Source organism: Pseudorca crassidens, chromosome 10 (genome assembly GCF_039906515.1).
Source record: "Pseudorca crassidens isolate mPseCra1 chromosome 10, mPseCra1.hap1, whole genome shotgun sequence".
Classification (NCBI taxonomy): Eukaryota; Metazoa; Chordata; class Mammalia; order Artiodactyla; family Delphinidae; genus Pseudorca; species Pseudorca crassidens.
In genome coordinates, this window is record NC_090305.1 from 67,627,550 (window position 1) to 67,648,218 (window position 20,669).

The 20,669-nt window shown below is 39.0% G+C and overlaps 1 protein-coding gene across 25 annotated transcripts in view; it reads right to left on the reverse strand.

The window, feature by feature from the left end:
• MAP4 (microtubule associated protein 4) overlaps positions 1 to 20,669 on the reverse strand; it is a 169,951-nt gene that overhangs the window by 78,021 nt on the left and 71,261 nt on the right. For all 25 annotated transcript variants that reach the window (XM_067754202.1, XM_067754197.1, XM_067754204.1 and 22 more), the window contains one exon: positions 14,879 to 14,947. In XM_067754202.1, the coding sequence (XP_067610303.1) occupies positions 14,879 to 14,947 (69 nt within the window). The remainder of the gene's footprint in view (positions 1 to 14,878; positions 14,948 to 20,669) is intronic.

Here is a 20,669-nt window from a genome sequence, read left to right on the forward strand (position 1 = left end):
ATAACCAACCCGTGAGATGGCTTAAGTCCACATTATAGGAAAAAATGGGGAAAAGAATGAGCGACGTTTAATGCAAAGAAAATAAATCATAAGGCACATGCTAAGCTCTAGTTAAAAGGCTATCATGTGCACGAGAGAACACACTGCATCTTTGCTGCTCACGACCAACAACTACAGCAGCTGCAACAGCAGACTAGCTCTTTATTTTACACGGAAAAGCAAAGACCAGAAATATTAACTTTTACTAAACAGAGAGCAGAACTCTTCAGTGAAGCTCTCTAAGCAGTCAAATGTCAATATTTAAATTTGTAATTTACACATCTTTGCATCTTCTCAGCTCATTTCAAGTTGTTGTAATCCCCATTGGAGGATCAGCTGTCCCAGGTTTTTGCAGTAACGAAGTCCTAAATTAATTTTCTCACAAGAAACAAAACAAAGGCTCTTCCTTCAGTTTGCCTGGAGTCCTTTTAAAGTTTCGCCTTCAATTCTGTCCTCTAGAAACAGAGAATCTCCAAAGACAAAGGACACCAAATGCGCTCTAGTTACATCCAATTAAAATACTGTTATACACTCATTTAAATAGGAAAAGGGGCTGATGGCCAAAGAATGATTTACTGGCAGAACTATTTACTAGGTTGAACCTGTAAGAACTTTCTATGTGGACATTAATCATTATCCCAATATCATTTTACATTTATTAACCCCTTCAACCAGGTTACAAAGCACTGAAAATACTTTCTGTCCATTAACACAAACAATTCTTTTATTACTATTTCTCATTTTATAGAGGAAGAACTTTGGGCTTAAAGAGGGCAAATAACTTGCCTAAGAGACCAAAGCTAGCAGGTGGTAGATCTAGGCCTGCTCTTTACACAGTTTTCTTAAATTTAAGCAAACTACTAAGGGGATTTACTTCCAGAAAGACATGTACCAATAACCTGTCAAAAATTATTGCAATTATATCTGACCTTGCTCTTAACGTTCTTTGCCTACATGAGGCCTGAAACAAACAGAAAGAACCACCTACTCAGAGAAAAATGCTGGTGAAGAGAAAGGAAGAAAACATAATCAAACTGCTTAGGCAACTTCACAATACACAAAAATTTAAGCTAGATAATCTGTTTATACACAAGACAGCAAGGTGGCCCACTCCTCCTCAACGTTAAACGAAACAGCTGTTACGGTCTAGGACAGAAGTTTGTAATTTTCTCAATAGCACAGAATGATCATAGCACCAAGTCTTTATTACTTTAATGTTGTTCTTGTTTTTTTTACCTCAGTGACAATGTTATAGCCATGAAAATGTATTAGGTAAAGAGGGATATGGAAAATCATAATAGACTTAACATTGTCAGGGATATGAGAGTAACATCAGAGCAAATGGGCAGAATGGCACATGCTCAGGCTTTGCCACGGGAGAGGGGAAAGGATATGTCTGTTTCAAGGATGAATGTAAAATTCCCTGCCATGTCTCTTAAATGCTACAGAAGCACAGCAAGGGATCTATGGGCCAAAGTCTTTTTTTTTTTAATAAATTTATTTATTTGTTTTATTTTTGGCTGCATTGGGTCTTTGTTGCTGTGCACGGGCTTTCTCTAGTTGTGGCGAGAGGGGGCTACTCTTCCTTGCAGTGCGCAGGCTTCTCATTGTGGAGGCTTCTCTTGTTGCAGAGCACAGGCTCTAGGCACACGGGCTTCAGTAGTTGCGGCACACAGGCTCAGAAGTTGTGGCTCGCGGGCTCTAGAGCACAAGCTCAGTAGTTGTGGCGTACGGGCTTAGTTGCTCCACGGCATGTGGGATCTTCCCGGACCAGGGCTCGAACCCGTGTCCCCTGCATTGGCAGGTGGATTCTCAACCACTGAGCCACCAGGGAAGCCCTGGGCCAAAGTCTTGATATGCTTTAGAATGACCCAGAAATCTCCTCCTTCACTGCTAGAGGGGCTCTGCCGTGGCTCCTCCCCCAGAGCTCCCCTCTCTGCTCCCATCAGTGCCTCCTCCCAGCCTTTCGCCTACCTAAGTTCCATCTTAGGAGACATAACACTGCCAGTTTAGAACAGCCTCCTTCCTTAGAACCACATTTCTTTCCTCCGCCTTTTTTTTTAAAAAACACATTCAACAAGATTATTCATTCAATAGCTACTGTGCACGTACTCGATGCCAGACACTGGTCTAGGTGCTGGGCCACAGCAGTGACCAAAACAAAAGCCCCACATTCTCATAACATTTATCTTCTAGTGGGGAAAGTCAGACAATAAACAAGATAATTAATGTGTACAAATAATAAAGCGACAGGTGCCATGGAGAAAAATTAAAGCAGAGAAGCAGGAGAGAAAATTGGAAGGGGTACAATTTTAGGTAAGATAGAAAAGACCTCGCTGAGAAGGTGGAGAGCGAACTACGAGTATATATGAGGGAAGAGTATTCCAGACAGAGAAAACAGCTAGTGCTCAGAGCCCAAGGCAGGGGCCCACCTGGCTTGTCCAGGAACAGTGGTGAGAACACCAGTGAAGCAAAGTTAGCAAAGGGGAAAATCAGGAGATGTGGTCAGAGAGATGACAGGGGTATAATATGGCCTTATGGTATCTGGTAAGGACTTTGGCTTTTACTCTGAAATAGGAAACTACTGGAAGACTCTGAGCAAAAGAATAACATGATCTATGTGCAGGACCACTCTGGGTGCTTCTGAGAATATACTATAAGGAGCAAATGAATGCAAGGAGGGAGACTAATTTGGGAGGTTACTGCAATAGTCAATAGTGAGAGATGTGCAATAGTCACAGTGAGAGATGTGGGATGCAAGAGAAAGAAAGGATAGAGGAAGGCAAACATTTAGCCTGAGCAACTAGAAGAACATTCTATTTCTATTTAATGAGCTGAAGAAGGTTTTAGTTTTTTTGTTTGTTTTAGTTGCAGGGGTGGGATCAGAAGTACAGTTTAGGACACCTCAAATTTGAGATGTCAACTCTACATCTAAATGGAGATTTCAAGCTCTAATTTCAAATTTTCTTAGTTCTCATCCAACCTCCTCATGGAATTTAGCTAATATTACATATGTTCTTACAAAATGTTCCTTTAAACTCTGGTTAGCATTTAAATAATGTTTATAAATTTGTGCATTTCTCTCTGCAACTGGAAAAATTAGAACACACCCACAAGGCAGCTAACATATAAAGCAACATTAATTCTAAAGAGGTCTGTAAGTACATGATGGTTAATTTGAAAGTCACCTTTTTAAAATTTTATTTTATTTTTTAAAATTTTATTTATTTATTTATTTTTGGCTGTGTTGGGTCTTCGTTGCTGCGGGCTTTCTCTAGTTGCGGCGAGTGGGGGCTACTCTTCGTTGCGGTGTGTGGGCTTCTCATTGCAGTGGCTTCTCTCACTGTGGAGCACGGGCTCTAGGCGCACAGGCTTCAGTAGTTGCGGCACACGGGCTCAGTAGCTGTGGCTCACAGGCTCTGTATCTGTGGCTCACGGGCTCTAGAGCGCAGGCTCAGTATTTGTGGCAGACGAGCTTAATTGCTCCGCGGCATGTGGGATCTTCCCGGACCAGGGATCGAACCCGTGTCCCCCGCATTGGCGGGCGGATTCTCAACCACTGTGCCACCGGGGAAGCCCACCTTTTTTTTACTTTAAATGAGCTAGCTTTATTTATTTATGTTTACCATTTTAAACGTGCAGTTCAGTGGCATTAGGTACATTCACACTGTTAGGCAAACATCACGGCCATCCATCTCCAGAACTTTTTTTCATCTTGCAAAACTGAAACTATGTACCCATTGAAAAATAACTTCCCATCCCCCTCTCCCAATTCCTGTCAACCACCATTATACTTTCTGTCTCTATGAATTTGATTACTTATATGCAGTACCTCATATAAATGGAATCATATAAGTGGCATCAGCATTTGTCCTTTTGTGACTGGCTTATTTCACTTAGCATAATGTCTTCAAGGCTCATCCAGGTTGGAGCACATGTTGGAATTTCCTTCCTTTTTAAGGCTGAATAACACTCCATTGTATGTATATATAACTTAGGTTGCTTCCACCTTTTCACTATTGTGAATAATGCTGCTATAAACAAGGTTGCACAAAGTCCCTGCTTTCATTTGGGTACATATCCAAAAGTGGAACTGCTGGATCATACAGTAATTCTATTTTTAATTTTTTGAGGACCTCCCATACTGTTTCCTATAATGGTTGCACCATTTTACATTCCTACCAGCAGTGCGCAAGAGTTCCAATTTTTCCACATCCTCACCAATACTTGTTATTTTCTGTTTGTTTGCTTTAAAATAATAACCTAGATCCTAATGGGTGTGAAGTAGTATCTCATTGTGCTTTTTATTTGCATTTTCCTAATGATTAGTGATGTTAAGTATCTTTTCATGTGCTTATTGGCTTATAAATCTTCTTTGGAGAAGTATCTATTGAAGTCCCTTGCTCTTTTTTAATCAAGTTGTTTGTTTTCATGTGGTTGAAATGTAGGAGTGCTTTATATATTCTGGATATTAACCCCTTGTCAGATGCATGTTTTGCAAATATCTTTTCCCATTCCATGAGTTGCCTTTTTACTCTATTGATAGTGTCTTTTTTTTTTTTTTTTTTTTTGCGGTACACGGGCCTCTCACTGCTGTGGCCTCTCCCGCCACGGAGCACAGGCTCCGGACGCGCAGGCCCAGCGGCCATAGCCCATGGGCCCAGCCGCTCTGCAGCATGTGGGATCCTCCCGGACCGGGGCACGAACCCGTGTCCCCGGCATCGGCAGGCGGACTCCCAACCACTGCGCCACCAGGGAAGCCCGATAGTGTCTTTTGATGAACAAAAGTTTTTAACTTTGGTGGAGTCCAATTTATCTATTTTTACTTTTGTTGCCTGTGCTTTTGGTGTCACATCCAACAAATCATTGCCGAATCTAATTTCATAAAGATTTTGCCCTATGTTGTCTTCTAAGAGTTTTACAGTTTTAGCTCTTACATTTAGGTCCTTGATCCATTTTGAGTTAATTTTTGTATATGGTGTAAAGTAAGGATCCACCTTCAACCCAACACCAAGACTATCTTTTCCCCACTGGATGGTCTTAGCACCTTTGTCTAAAATCATTTGGCCATATATACAAGGGTTTATTTCTGGGCTCCCTGTTCTATTCCTTAGTCTATATGTCTGTCTTTATGCCAGTATCACCACTGTTTTACTTACTGTAGCATTTTGTAAATTCTGAAATCAGGAAGACTGAGAGCTCTAACTTTATCTTTTTCAAGATTGCTTTGACTATTCGGGATCCTTTGAGATTCCATATGAGTTTTAGGACAGATTTTTCTATTTTTACAAAAAAAAGGTACTTGATATTTTAAGGGAAAAAAATCCTTTGAAAAAGCACTTTTTTTCTTTTCCATAATGGTTCATTATAGGATATTGAATATAGTTCCCTGTGCTATACAGTAGGACCTTGCTGTTTATCCATTCTATATATAATAGTTTGCATCTGCTAATCCCAAACTCCCAATCCATCCCTTCCCCCGCCCCCCCCTTGACAACCATAGTCTGTTCTCTATGTCTGTGAGTCTGTTTCTGTTTCATAGGTAAGTTCATTTGTGTGATATTTTAGATTCCACATATAAATGAGATCATATGGTATTTGTCTTTCTCTTTCTGACTTACTTCACTTACTATGATCATCTCTAGGTCCATCCATGTTGCTGCAAATGGCATGATTTCATTCTTTTTTTATGGCTCAGTAATATTCCATTGTATATACGTACCACATCTTTATCCATTCATCTGTCAATGGACATTTAGGTTGTTTCCATGTCTTGGCTATTGTAAACAGTGCTGCTATAAACACAGGGGTGCATGTATCTTTTTGAATTACAGTTTTGTCTGGATACATGCCCAGGAGTGGGACTGCTGGATCATATGGCAACTCTATTTTTAGTATTTTAAGGAATCTCCATACTGTTTTCCATCGTGGCTGCAGCAACTTACATTCCCACCAACAGTGTAGAAGGTTCCTTTTTCCCTCATACCCTCCCTCTCCAGCATTTGTTATTTTTTGAGTTTTCAACGATGGCCATTCTGACCAATGGGAGGTGGTAACCTCACTGTAGTTTTGACTTGTGATAATTAGCAATGATGAGCATCCTGAAAAAGCACTTTGAATCTTCTACCAGTGACTGATATTTCCCTACTGTTGCTGGAAGCTCATAGTTGGAATAATCATTTGTATACATCCTCTTATCCACACCCCAGAATTTTTCACAAGGCATTAATCCTTGAACAATGTAAAAAGCATATAAAAATCAGTATTATTCAAATTTCTCCTTAAAACATTACGGTGGGAGCCCTAAAATATATGAAGCAAAAACTAACAAAATTGAGAAATAGATAATTCATCAATGATTGTTGGAGACTTCAATACACCACTTTTAATACTGGGTAGAACAACTAGGAAGAATATCAACAAGAAACAGAAGACCTGAACAATATTATAAACCAAGCAGGCCTACCAGACATTTATAGAACACTCCACCCAACAACAGAAGAACATACATACACATGGAACATTCTCTAGGACAGACCATATGTTAGGCAATAAAACAAGCCTGAATATATTCAAAAGGACTGAAATTACACAAAGTATGTTCTCCAACCCCATGAAATGAAATTAGGAAATGACAACAGTAAGTAATTTGGGAAATTCATAAATATGTGGAAATTAACAACACCCTCCTCAATCAGCAATAGGTCAAAGAAATCACAAAGGATATTAGAAAATACTTTGAGACAAATGAAAGTGAAAACACAACACTTAGGAAAACCAAAACTTATGAGAAGCAGCTAAAGCACTGCTCAGAGGGAAATTTATACCTGTAAATACCTACAATAACAGGGAAGGAAAAAAAAAAATCTCAACTCAATAACATAACCTTCCACCTTAAAGAACTAGAAAAAGAAGAGCAAACCAAACCCAAAGCAAGCAGAAGGAAAGAAATAACACAGATTAGAGAGGAAATAAATGAAATAGAGAAATGAAATAAAAAAGAGAAAAACAGAGAAAACCAAAGTTGACTCTTTGAAAAGCTCAATGAAACTGACAAATCTTTAGCTAGACCAATCAAGAAAAGAGAAATGACTCAAATTACTCAATTCAGGAATAAAAGAGAAGACATCAACGCCAATGTTACAGAAATAAAAAGGTTTCTAAAGGAACACCAAGAACTATAGTTTGTTAACAAAATACATAACCTAATTGAAATGGACAAACATTCTAGAAAGATAGAAATTACTGAAACTGATTCATAAAAAAAACATTAGTATGGAAAATTCAAAAACTAAAATTGTGGTTAGTTACACAGTTTCTAACAATTAGGCATGGAAATTAGTTCCATGATAGATGGAGTTGAGTCAAATTTCCCAGTATAGAACTCAAAGATCTCATACTCCATGATAAAGTACAGGCAGACAAATCTTTTGTTGAATTAATCTCTTGGTTAATTGGACACCACTTGTGCCCCCCCCCACCCTCACCCTTTAAATCCCATCCAATAGGACTAAGCTCTCTTTGTCCACAGCAGTGACTAAGTTAGTAATACTTTACTGTATTGGTTTTTCATCTTTCCGTTTTCACTTTTTGCAGTCTCCCACTCTTGTTTCCTGAGATCACTTCTCAAAATAAACTACCTACATGCAAAACCCTTGCCTCAGCCTAGATTTTCTCCCAGAAAATAGTGCCTAAGAAAGGCTTTAAATAGGCCTTCAAACTTCTGTTCCTTCCGACTACCTTTCTGATGATTAGTTAGCACTTAAGAAGATCCACTGAGACATGACAATGTGGTAGAAAGAGCACAGCACTTCTTCCCAGACTGGGTACAGCCTGGATCTCTCTTATTAACCAAAGTTCAACCTCTTCAAATGAAAAATGGATACTGTTATCCATTCAAAAGCACTTTACAAACTCTAATGTGTTATACAAATGACAGTTACCCTTATTACTAATGAGATGTATCAGGCAGAAGAATCTGTTCATGTCTAGATTCAGGTAAAAATACAAGATCAACTTATAGTAGCTGTGTGTGAATGTTCTATGAGTAAAAATCTTCTGGTCTCTGATAGAGTGTGGCTCTACCTACAATGCTTTAATTTTCTTAGAAAGGAGAATGTATTCGTATATTACTTACAGAATTACAAATAAAAAAAGAAAATATTCTGTATCAACAAATGCCTTTTGACATAGGGTAGAGTATCATTCCACAAAGAGAAGCAAATCATATAAATGAGGTTACAGTTTAAAAAGTATTTCAGAATTATGGACTCACTCAAAGCTCAGGAAGAAGCTATTTTGTTTCATTAAACACAAAACTCCAACAGAAATAGAAATCGAATGGCTCACAGTATAATTAAATGCTTTGCTTAGATGAAGATTCTTAAGCTCAGTCCCTGAGCTGGTTTCAAGGGAGTCCTAAACGCCCTGTAAGTAAATATAACATGTGTGTTAATGGGTACATGTGGATTTTTCTGAGAAGTTTTATATTTTTACCAGAAAACAATAAACCAAAAAAAAAACTTTAAGAAACATTAGATGTTGGTATTTTACTGGTGTGTTTCCAAAATGCAACGCATATCTTAAAAAAGAAAGGAAAAAAAAAACTAAAGCTTTGTTTTCAGGATTTGAGGAGGGGCAGGGAGAATGGCTGCCTTGCTGTGTCTACATCTAGGAACACAGTGTACAGCTTTATGTTCAGGCTTCATTTACGAGCTATAATGCCAGCATGTGGGTTGGTTACAATAGCTGTTCAGAAACTCTAACATTACAGATTTTTCTGTTAAGATTTCACATTTTTTATGACAAATTTTGTCTAATACAAAATCCTTTGCATTCCATCTGATGATACAACTGACAGGGATGAAACACCTAGGATACTTTCTGTGTCATGACATTCTAACAAAGCAGTTTTACTGTTTCACTGCTGTTCTGACCTGAAGGAATGATAACACATCCCATTCAGAAGAGTTATCACAATAAAAAGCCATCGACGCTGATCACAATGGAAACCACTAGTAACACTGCCATTTGTGGAGCACTTAGTATACTGCATCCAGCCCCAGTGTAAATAACACTAATTTGGCTCCATGGCAGCAGAGATGTTTATTTGTGGTTAAGTCTTGTTAAGCCTTCAATGTAATGAAAACAGCATCAAAATAAAATGGAGGATAATCCAGTTTTACGCATGACTTAGAAATAAAACTAACACTCTCTTCCTGCCCCACCAGTCCTGTGTCTTTGTCCAGAACCCTCTCTAGTCTCCCAGCCCCACCATATTACCAGGCCAACAAGGAGGAAGAATCCACCTGAAGCCGGGTTTCATCTCACTTTCATCAAAATGAATACACTGATAAAACCCAACAGTTGTTCCCATCACCAAAAGTTTAATCCTAGGGTACCTATAAGGTTAGTCAAGATTGAGAATTATTCTTTATAGTACTTAAATTATTGTGCTTCAAACCTAAGAATAGATTATTGAGCTCTCTTAATGCAAAGAAACCTAAGAACATTAAATTGAGCTTTCTTAATAAAAAGAAATGTTTGCCAAGCTAAAAAAGTTCTTTATGCCATGCAAATTACCTTAGGTATTCAGTCTTTTCAACGTCTTAATTCAGTCAACATACTGCGTTTGCAAATCTATCAACTGTAAAGACACACTAACCCACAATGGCTAGGAAATTGGGCATTCCATTGAATTCTTCCCAGATACAGCCTACTAGATTATCAAACAATAAGGTTACAAAATTAAAATGTTATTGAATGTAACACGTTTTATATATTAAGTCAAAAGGCATTTTAGGAAGACTGTGAATGTGAATTTTAATTGGACTAAACAAAAGTGTAGTGTTAGAAAGTATCTAACAGTAATTGATACGCCATGGCAACTGTCCTTTGGAATAACTTCTTACTGGAATAACTTCTTATTGCTATTCTGCCAACTGTCTTTCTCATCAGGTGCTATAAAATATCAAATAGTCATTTGGGCTTCTTAACTCTTACAGATTCCAGATAAAAGGGAGTTCACTCTGATAATCCAAAATGACAACGTAAGTGAAGGTGCCTGGCAAAAAGTAAAAAGCCCATATAATTATGGAATTACTATGAATCAGATTAGAAGCTTTGTTAGACCAAGAGCTCATGTCTCAAGGGCCTTTATTTACAAAACTCATGTTTTGGCCACATTATACTTCAATAATTAAGACCCCAACCAAAATCCAGTCCATACGGTGTTGGTGTAAGATGTTTATTAGTGTAATTTATTTAGCACAATGATCACATTAAAATGTCCCAATATACAAAACCGTTGAAATCTAAAGTCACAAAAAATACAAACTTAGGTGAATGAATAAAGTTATAAAAATATTATTTAAAAACAAAGTTCTACATCTTCAACATTGGGCCAAAGAAGGAAAAAAACAAGAGAGAGAGAGAGAAAAAGAGAGAGATTGCATATAAGAAACAACACATTTCAACAGAGCAACCCTGACCGGTCTTGGCTGCCTCACCAGCGAGATCCTGGGCCACTGAGTGTGACCATGATGGCAATACAGCATTTCATTGCAGGACTGGCTACTTCATATGAAGCTATATATGAAACGTTACATTTATTTCCTTCAAAATGAAACATCCAAGTGAAACAGAGCTAACAATATACACTAAATTTTAGCTGGCTGATAGTAGAAATTTTCAACAATTCCATAAATTCAAAAAGAAACATTTGGAAAAAAACAAATTTCAAAGAGAAATAAACATGACAAAATGGAAATTAAAGTGGAATAAATCAATGTCAATAATGAAGTGTGAGTGTATGTTTCTGACCACAGCTATACCACAGGGGTCACACCCAGGCTTTTCTACCCACCTGTCACCTAGACAAACTGCAGAGATTAGTTAGAAGTGATAGAAGGATGTCAAGCATGATTTTTTTAAAGTTAGCACTAACAGTTGTGAAAAGTTCCTTGGCTAGAAAAAAAAAAAGCCACAAAAAAAATATGAAACAACTACATACCAAATGAAAAGAGCTATGTTTTATTTGATGGTGTGCTCTCCTATGGTATTTTTCATATTTTTCTCCTTTGCTAAGAGTTTTCATATTTACCAACTGCTTAGAATGTTAGCATAAGCACTTCCCTCTAAAATGTACCTCCCTTAGTGTCTTCTCTCCAGAACCCACAGAAGGAATTCCTGGCAGACGAACAAACCACAGGACCACAGGAGGGAACGCTTCCTAAATTCCAGAAGTCATTGCAGGGTCTTGGTTTAAACTTTCATAATATTCTAACTTTCCCATCCCCAAAGTAGTTTTGTATCAGGGGATCTAAAAGAATGTACATCTCAAATCTTCCTCAGAACCTGGTGCCAAATATTTAATCTGAAATAATCAGTAGCTTAGTGATTATACAAACCTGCATAGTCAGTAAGAGGATAGAAAATTTTAAAGAGTATCTCACATTCCAGATCTTAAACCAGAACTCCTCTACAATTTCAAAACATGGCCCATGTTTTATATTCTATTTCTAAAAATCTGATCAAAGCTTATCATTTGAAAAGTTCCACAGTATTTGTCCCAGATGGTTTCAGATTTTTTTAGCTTTTAGTTTGGGAAAATGAGGAATGAGAAAAAGAAAAGTCCTACTGGGACAATCCTCAGAATGTGTGAAAGTAAATCCTAAGGTTCATGGTAAAGGACTTGACACACAGGTTATTTATATGTGACCGACCAATCCCACCTCAGGCTGCACAAAGGCACCTCCACAGTTCATAGGGAGGCTAACACTGAACAGAGCTGGAGTCCAGTCAGAAAAGCATTTCATTAGAAACCTAATAATTGGTTGTAGTTCTTCGATGTGTTGCAATTTAACTTCATTCTCAGGTTGCTACAGAAAAAGTTATTTTCTATCTGTATCAACAGCCCAGTATTCTAACAATACAGGTTTCCATTTTCCTTAACTTCCCAATTATTATCTTGATAGTTCATGATCATGTTAAGAAATTTGGGATATGAAATTCCACACACAATAATAAGGCTGTCAAATTTTCAGGAGAATCTAAGCCTGGACAAATAGATCATAATTTCATAATAGAAACAATTTCAGCCCAACTTGCAAATAACAAAGGATGATTTCATTTCAGGAAATATTTTTCAAAGTTTAATCAGAACTACTCTAAATTAGAAAACTTTAAATTAAAATAGCTATCATTATTCAGATGTTAGTAAGGTAGAGAGAAACATAGGTAGCCTGAAAGATGAATTTACCCTAAAAGCGAGCTCACAGAGGGAGGGAGGAGGGAGAGAAGAAGGGAGGTTCACGGCAGTGCTGGTGGCCTCGATCCCTTTATGAAAGCACGCCTTCTCATTTGCTGCTACATTACCCTGATTCAGGTTGAAGATCTGAAAACCAAATGAAAAAGGCCAACTAAAAATGTTTAAAGTAAAGAAAAATGTGAGACTGAATTAAATTAAAAAATGAGTTTTAAAAGAGAACAAGAAATAAAAGACATTAGATGACCTTCATAAAAATACTGAAATTAAAAGGAATTCATCTGGTACTTTGTGCTCACAAAGGGAAACGAGGTTCCATCAAGCCCTGCGGAGCACAAAAGGAAGCAGGTGGTTTGCTCAGGCATCAGCAGAAATGGGCCCCGAAGAACTACCCTCAGCTTCTTCTATATCGTGTCCAGGAAGGAAAGCAAAGCTCTGCAAAATGCTGAAGGTTTTACAAGTGTAACGGTGCTTAGGAAAGATCACTGGTCTGGTGTTGCAGCAGCCCCAGTGTTGAGAGACACGTTAGGCTTCTAGGAGGAGAAAAATAGAAAGAGAGGAAGAAGTAGGAAAGGGAAGGAAAGGGTGGAAAAGCACAGATCATTAGTAAACAGCAAGTTCAACATTGCAAGATGCTCATAAACCCTTTATGCACTGTCAGCAGAGGGGGTCTGCTCTTAGGACTACAGATTAACACTCTGAAGGAAGCAGAAGTAGGAATTTCCAAAAGAGCACGGAGCTACATGCTCCAGTTAGTGATGGCCAAATTAGAACGATGTCACAACATGCTCTGAAAACATGCACTCTTGGCCCCCTCCCTACTCCTTTCCACCCCCAATGAAACATGCGTATTTTCAGTAAAGCACCTGCTTTAATATAGTCAAGAGGTCAGGTTGAGAACACAACATCTCCCCAGGTGTGCAAACTATATTCTACACAGTGGTGGAGAGGTGTCCAAGAGCAGAAAGACCTGCTCTCATAATGGCACTGGGCAGTTCATAAACAGCTGGGCTCTTTTTTGCAGCCAGAGAACTGAAGTCTTCAAACAGTAAGGGCCAGGCTGCATGTTCTTCCTGTTCTTTTTTCCTGCACAATTAAGCTGTGGCAGTGGGAAACAATTGCTACATAAAGTCTGAGTCTCCTCTGGTCAGACCTGACATCCTGCTGGAGAAGAAACCTACTCTAGTGTGGTAGTCATTTCCTTCCCGGATGAAAATGGCATTCATTCTTCCAAATGGCTAACCAAATCAATCCCTTCAAGCCTTTCCTTCCCCTAGCACTGCCTCCTCATTAAAGAAAGCTGAATTTATTCATTTTTTAAAAGTTTGTGTTCAAGCTTCTCCTTTAATCATGGGGATATTTCTACAAATATGTTCTTAAAACCAAAATTATATAGACCTTTGCTTTCAAAGCAGACACAGAAACAGTCAACACTACATACGAACTAAGATTATCAAAAAAACAAAAAACTTTCAGTTCACAAAACTGGAAGATAAATAAGGTCGCACTTCAGGTTGTTTCTAGCTTTTGAAGAGTTCCTAATTAATGAGTTGCTAATAAGGATTTATTGTCACTGGGTAAAACTAACATTCACAACTAATAGAACCTAGTCATCAGTAAACCTAACATACAAAGATGTATACAACATTTCTAAAGGTCACAGAATAAAGAGTAAATCCTGGAATAACTGCTAGTGCTAACAGAAGGCTTTTTGGAAGCCTTAGAAACCAAGAAATCCTATGGTAGCTCAAGGAAAGGCTTCTCAAGGCTAAGGTATGCGTGCAAGAAGAGGAACACAGACATGGCTAGCACTTGCCTCCCTGCAGTAATGTGAAGCAAACGTTATGCCCAGTTAAAAGTCTTTTCAGTTGGGTCAACAGCGTCAGTCTGATTGTGCACTTAAGCTAATTAAGTTCAGTTATTTTTTAAAATTCAACATGGCTCTCATATCAGCTACCTAAACACAGATTTACATAGTACTGTACATCCCTACGGACCCTGCTACTGCTTCAAGAATTTTGCTCACTTCAAATACACTGGGGGAACCCACAGGAACTCAGTGCTAGCCCTGGTAATGGGCTAGGCATCAGAGACAGATTTCAAAAGTAACAGTTAAGGGAAAAATAAAGGAAAAACAGACTGAGGGCACAACAGAAAGTAAAGAACTTTTAATTTCCAGCTCACAAGTTTCCTAACATTGAGCCATGGAAAGCAAACTGAGTACAGTATGCATTCAGGGATGAGACCTGCCCAAAGAACTGTAGCAGCCAAAGGACTCCATTATAACATTTTTTTTGGTCATTCTGCAACAAAAGCATATTGTTAAGACTGATCCAGCTCCTATGTGGTACAACTACAAAAGATATTCAAGAAATATCAAATGAAATTCTCTCTTTCCATTGTTGGAAATGTTATGAGGCAGATGCCCTGGGTTTAAATACAACCACCAAGGACAAGAGTACCCTTAGAAATAATCCATATGCTTCCACTAACAATCCTCCTCAAAGGAGCTGATCAAGGTGTTTACTGTGACTGTTTCACCCACACATTTGGGGATTCCTGGGAATCACTTACCAGTGGCATCATTCCCTTCTATTCCGTGGTCACCGTTGGCAAGCACTGTTGCTTGAGAAGATGAAGTACCTGCAATGAGCACAAAGAATAATTACCCACTGTGACAGATAGAAAAATGAAAAACAGATGCAACTACTGTCTAACTAGTAAAATTTTTGTCACTCTTCATAGCATTAGCTTAAAGCAGATAAAATCTGTCCAAAATTTAAAGATCCAATAAAAGGAAATCCAGAAACACAGTACAGAACTGAGTCACTGATTTCTATGGCATCCAAACTCTGATAAGCACCACGACTACAGGAGAAGCTTTCCTAATAACAAGTCTAAGTCTTTCCTGCTCTGTACACTGTCAGAGGTTACTATTATACTCAATAAAACCATCATGAAGCACCATAGGTTTAGAACCTGTGATTCAAACCAAATGGTCCAAGGACACAGAGCCGTTTAAAACAACCCCCACGTGGGACTTCCCTGGTGGTCCAGTGGTAGAGAATCCACCTTCCAATGCAGGGGATCCGAGTTCAATCCCTGGTCGGGGAACCAGGATCCCACATGCCACGGGACAACTAAAGCCCACGCGCCACAACTAGAGAGCCCGTGAGCTCTGGAGCCTGAGTGCCACAACTAGAGAGAAGCCCGCGCACTGCAACGAAAGATCCCGCATGCTGCAACACAGCCAAATAAATAAATATTAAAAAAAAAACCAAAAACAACCCATGTAGAAAGTCCAGGGCACCATCACTGCTCCTGTACATGAGGATTACCTGGAAGTCACCAGCAGCACTTCTGGAAGCAGTGGGCTTTTTTTTTTTTTTTTTTTAAAGCTATCCTTATAGATTATAGTTGTATCTTATTTCCTAATAACTAAGGATGTTGAGCAACTTTTCACCTGTTTACTTGCTATTCTTTTATTTTCTTTGGTGAATTGAACAGTCAAATTTTTTGGACTATTTTTTAAATTGGGTTGTGTATTTTCTTATTATTGAATTTTGAAGATTCTTTTTTTTTTTTTTTTGCGGTATGCGGGCCTCTCACTGTTGTGGCCTCTCCTGTTGCGGAGAACAGGCTCCGGACGCACAGGCTCAGCAGCCATGGCTTACGGGCCCAGCCGCTCCGCAGTATGTGGGATCTTCCTGGACCGGGGCACGAACCCGTGTCCCCTGCATCGGCAGGCGGACTTTCAACCACTGCGCCACCAGGGAAGCCCTGAAGATTCTTTATTGTTCTGAATACCAATCCTTATCAGATGAGTTTTGCAAATATTTTCTCCCATAAATGTATTTTCCAAGAAAATACATCGAAGAAATGTATTTTTGTTTTCTTAACTGTCTTTTGAACAGCAAAAGCTTTTGATTTTGATAAAATCTAATTTATCATTTTTTCCTTCATGCTTCCATGCTTTTGGTGGAATATCTAAGAAATTTCTGCCTAACCCAAGGTCACAGGATTTTCTCCTATGTTTTCCTCTAGAAGTTTTATAGTTTTCATTTAGGTTTCCCATTGAGGTCTATGATACATTTGGAGTTAAATTTTTTACGTGGTATAAGATATGGGTCTATGTTCATATTTTTGTACACTGACATCTAATTGCTCCTTTACTCCACTGATTCCTTTGCACCTTTCTTGAAAATCAACTGACCATATTATGTGTAGGTCTGTTTCTGGACTCTCCTGTTCCACCAAACTATAAATCTATCCATTTTGCCAGTACCACAATGTCTGGATTACTGTATTTGTATAAAGTCTTGAAATGATGTCACACAAGTCATGCAAATTAGGTCTTTTCCAAAATTGTCTTGGTTATATTTTAGTGTCTTCGCTTTTCCATATAAGTTTTAGAATCAGTTGTTGATTTATACAAAAAAATCCTGATGGGATCTTGACTGCACTGACTGTATAGATCAATTTGAGGACATATAACCTTTTCTGAAAGGCTCTGACGATATCTAACATTTCAGCAACCTGCCTAGGTCTGCAGTCAGCCTGCCAACCCAAGAGGTTCCTACAAATCACTCTTACTTAACAACCTCACAGGGATTTCCCTGGTGGCATGGTGGTTAAGAATCCGCCTGCCAATGCAGGGGACATGGGCTCGAGCTCTGGTAAGGGAAGATCCCACATGCCGTGGAGCAACTAAGCCTGTGCGCCACAACTACTGAGCCTGTACTTCTAGAGCCCGCGAGCCACAACTACTGAAGCCCGCATGCCTAGAGCCCATGCTCCACAACAAGAGAAGCCACCACAATGAGAAGCCTATGCACTGCAACGAAGAGTAGCCCCCACTCTCTGCAACCAGAGAAAGCCCGCGCACAGCAACAAAGACCCAATGCTGCCAAAAATAAATAAATTAATTAATTAATTTTTAAAAAGATTAGGGAACTAAGTCAAATAATGCTTAGTTCCCTAAGATTAGTAGGAAAAAAAAAAACCTCACAGACATATTTTTCATAAGACAAGTAAAAATCTAGAACATATGCTACTAAAGTATAAAATGCAAGATTTTACTTTGGAAGACAGCAAACTACAATGTCCAAGCTTCTGGGTCTCACAAATCCAAGGCAGAAATCTTTCATACAAACTCAATGAAAAGATCATTCATTCTGTAATCTCAGGTAACGGAGGAACAACTAAAGAGAACAACCTAAAAGAACAAGGCAGGGGCTTCCCTGGTGGCGCCGTGGTTGAGAGTCCGCCTGCCGATGCAGGGGACACGGGTTCGTTCCCCGGTCCGGGAAGATCCCACATGCCACGGAGCGGCTGGGCCTGTGAGCCATGGCCGCTGAGGCTGTGCGTCCGGAGCCTGTGCTCCGCAACGGGAGAGGCCACAGCGGTGAGAGGCCCGCGTACCGGAAAAAAAAAAAAAAAAAGAACAAGGCAGACTGAAAAGAAAATATCAACTAACTGGAAGAAGAGGAGGAAAATAAAGGAATGAAAGATAACAGACTTTTATTAAATACCCAGTATGCACCATGCTAGGGCTTCACATATTGTTTTACTTATCCAGAGATAGAACAAATATGAGCTAGAACATATTTGGCATAAACAAATTCCCTTTTACTCTCACACAGTAAGCTTATAAAATTTATTCTTCCTAGCTCAAGAAAGAATGCATATTTTCAAAACTCTGCCTCAGATGAAAATGCAAATTGCAAAAAAATAAAATAAAATGCAGACTATAGGAAAATGAGAATTACAAAAATGGTACCGTCTTCTGGCCATGAGAGTGATAAAATCTTTTTTAAAATTTGATAATAGCCTGTGTTGGCAAAGGTGTAGGAAAATGGGTAATCTCATACTCCACTGGAGGAATATAAATTGAAACAACGTTTTCATGAGAAAATCTGGCAGTCTATCAAATTTTGAAATACCAGCTTAACTCAAGAATCCATTTTAGGTGCTGGAGAGGGTGTGGAGAAAAGGGAACCCTCTTGCCCTGTTGGTGGGAATGTAAATTGATACAGCCACTATGGAGAACAGTATGGAGATTCCTTAAAAAACTAAAAATAGAACTACTATATGACCCAGCAATCCCACTACTGGGCATATACCCTGAGAAAACCGTAATTCAAAAAGAGTCATGTACCACAATGTTCACTGAAGCACTATTTACAATAGCCAGGACATGGAAGCAACCTAAGTGTCCATCGACAGACGAATGGATAAAGAAGATGTGGCACATATATACAATGGGATATTACTCAGTCATAAAAAGAAACGAAAATGAGTTATTTGTAGTGAGGCGGATGGACCTAGAGTCTGTTATACAGAGTGAAGTAAGTCAAAAAGAGAAAAACAAATACCATATGCTAACACATATATATGGAATCTAAAAAAAAAAAATGGTTCTCATGAACCTAGGGGCAGGACAGGAATAAAGATGCAGAGGTAGAGAATGGACTTGAGGACACGGGGAGGGGGAAGGGTAAGCTGGGACAAAGTGATAGAGTAACAATGACATATATACACTACCAAATGTAAGATAGATAGCTAGTGGGAAGCAGCTGCACAGCACAGGGAGATCAGCCCGGTACTGTGCAACCACCTAGAGGGGTGGGATAAGGAGGGTGGGAGGGAGACACAAGAGGGAGGACATATGGGGATATATGTATATGTATAGCTGATTCACTTTGTTATACAGCAGAAACTAACACAATTTTGTAAAGCAATTATACTCCAATAAAGATGTTAAAAAAAAAAAGGAATCCATTTTAGGTATGTAGTTCACAAAAAGACATACAACACACATAAATAATCAGAAAAGGTGTGGGGAAAAAATATACCAAACACCACTGGTAAAGTCCTGTTTTAACTGAGCACCTTAAATAGTGGATAGATAGCCAACTGAAGCACACAGGCCAGCTTCAACATACTATCACAAGCAGTTAGAAGCAGCAGGAAAGACTGCTAAAAAAATTAATAAAAGATCTAGAAATCAAGAAGGGTACCCCTCCCCCAGTGGAACAGAAATTGCAAGGAATATCCAAGAAAATGAAGCAGATAGACCACACTAAGGAGAAACCCCAGCCCAAAGAAGGCATAGGAAAACAGGACTCCAAGGTACTCCAGGCTTAGAGACAGCAGCGATGATGGGACTCAGTTAAAATCTGTCAGGTCAGTCCCCATTTCCCCCATGCTTTCCTTCCCTCACCCCACAATAGTCACCTTTGTGCCAAACCCAAGATGGGAACAGAGACTGAATGCTTTGGCACAAGAGGAAGCCAACGGGTGAAAGGTGATACCCAGAGGAGTTGCGGGGGAGCCCCACACCACACCTGGCAGCACTGTCACACCCCTGCCAGAGGCAGGTGGTAGAAAACAGTCATGTTATCACAGGGAATCTCAAGCATTGCCAAATAACTGAGGAAAACTACTACCAAAAAAGAAAGGCATCACATTCAAAGAGAATAAATGTCACCCAGCGAAACAATGTTGATACGGCAAATAGGAGACTTTTAAAAAGAAATATGTCATTTTCCTCATACAGATGAAAGAAAATATCACACATCTGTGAAACAAAAGCAAACCCCTAAACAAACTGAATTATCTAATGACTAACAAATCCTTTCCAGGTTAGGTAGTTTTCAATTCTTTGCTTTTCCAGAATTCAAAGAGGTCATAATGTTTAATAATACTGAGTTACGGAATGCTTAGCATGTAACTCAAAGATTTAGACATTACCATAATAAAGCTTCCATTCCCACATACTTAGCTGAGTGAATAAGGTTTTTTGGCTATTATTATCTATAAAAACAATAGGACTAAATATTGTTAAAACCTTTCCATCCATCCTAACAAAAAATAGATATCCAGATTTATGGTCTAATCAAGGAAAATAATAGCCCCCATAATCTCGTTAGAAAAACATTTCCAATCAGATTCAACTTTTATGGTTGTTAATAATTTGTCAAAAAAAACCCTGTGATCAACTGGGTACTACTAGTACCGATAATTGCGATGATAAATCTTCTCTGGACCAAGTTAATGCTTAGGAGCCTTTGGTTACAAAAACTTTTTAAATTAAAATTTAAGTTTTTTTTTTTTTGATGCAGACCACTTTTTATTTATTTTTTATCTATCTACCTATCTTTGGTTGCATTGGGTCTTCGTTGCTGTGCACGGGCTTTCTCTAGCTGCGGCGAGTGGGTGCTACTCTTTGTTGTGGTACGCGGGCTTCTCATTGCGGTGGCTTCCCTTGTTGTACAGCACAGGCTCTAGGCACGCGGGCTTCAGTAGTTGTGGCTCATGGGCTCTAGAGCGCAGGCTCAGTAGTTGTGGTGCACGGGCTTAGCTG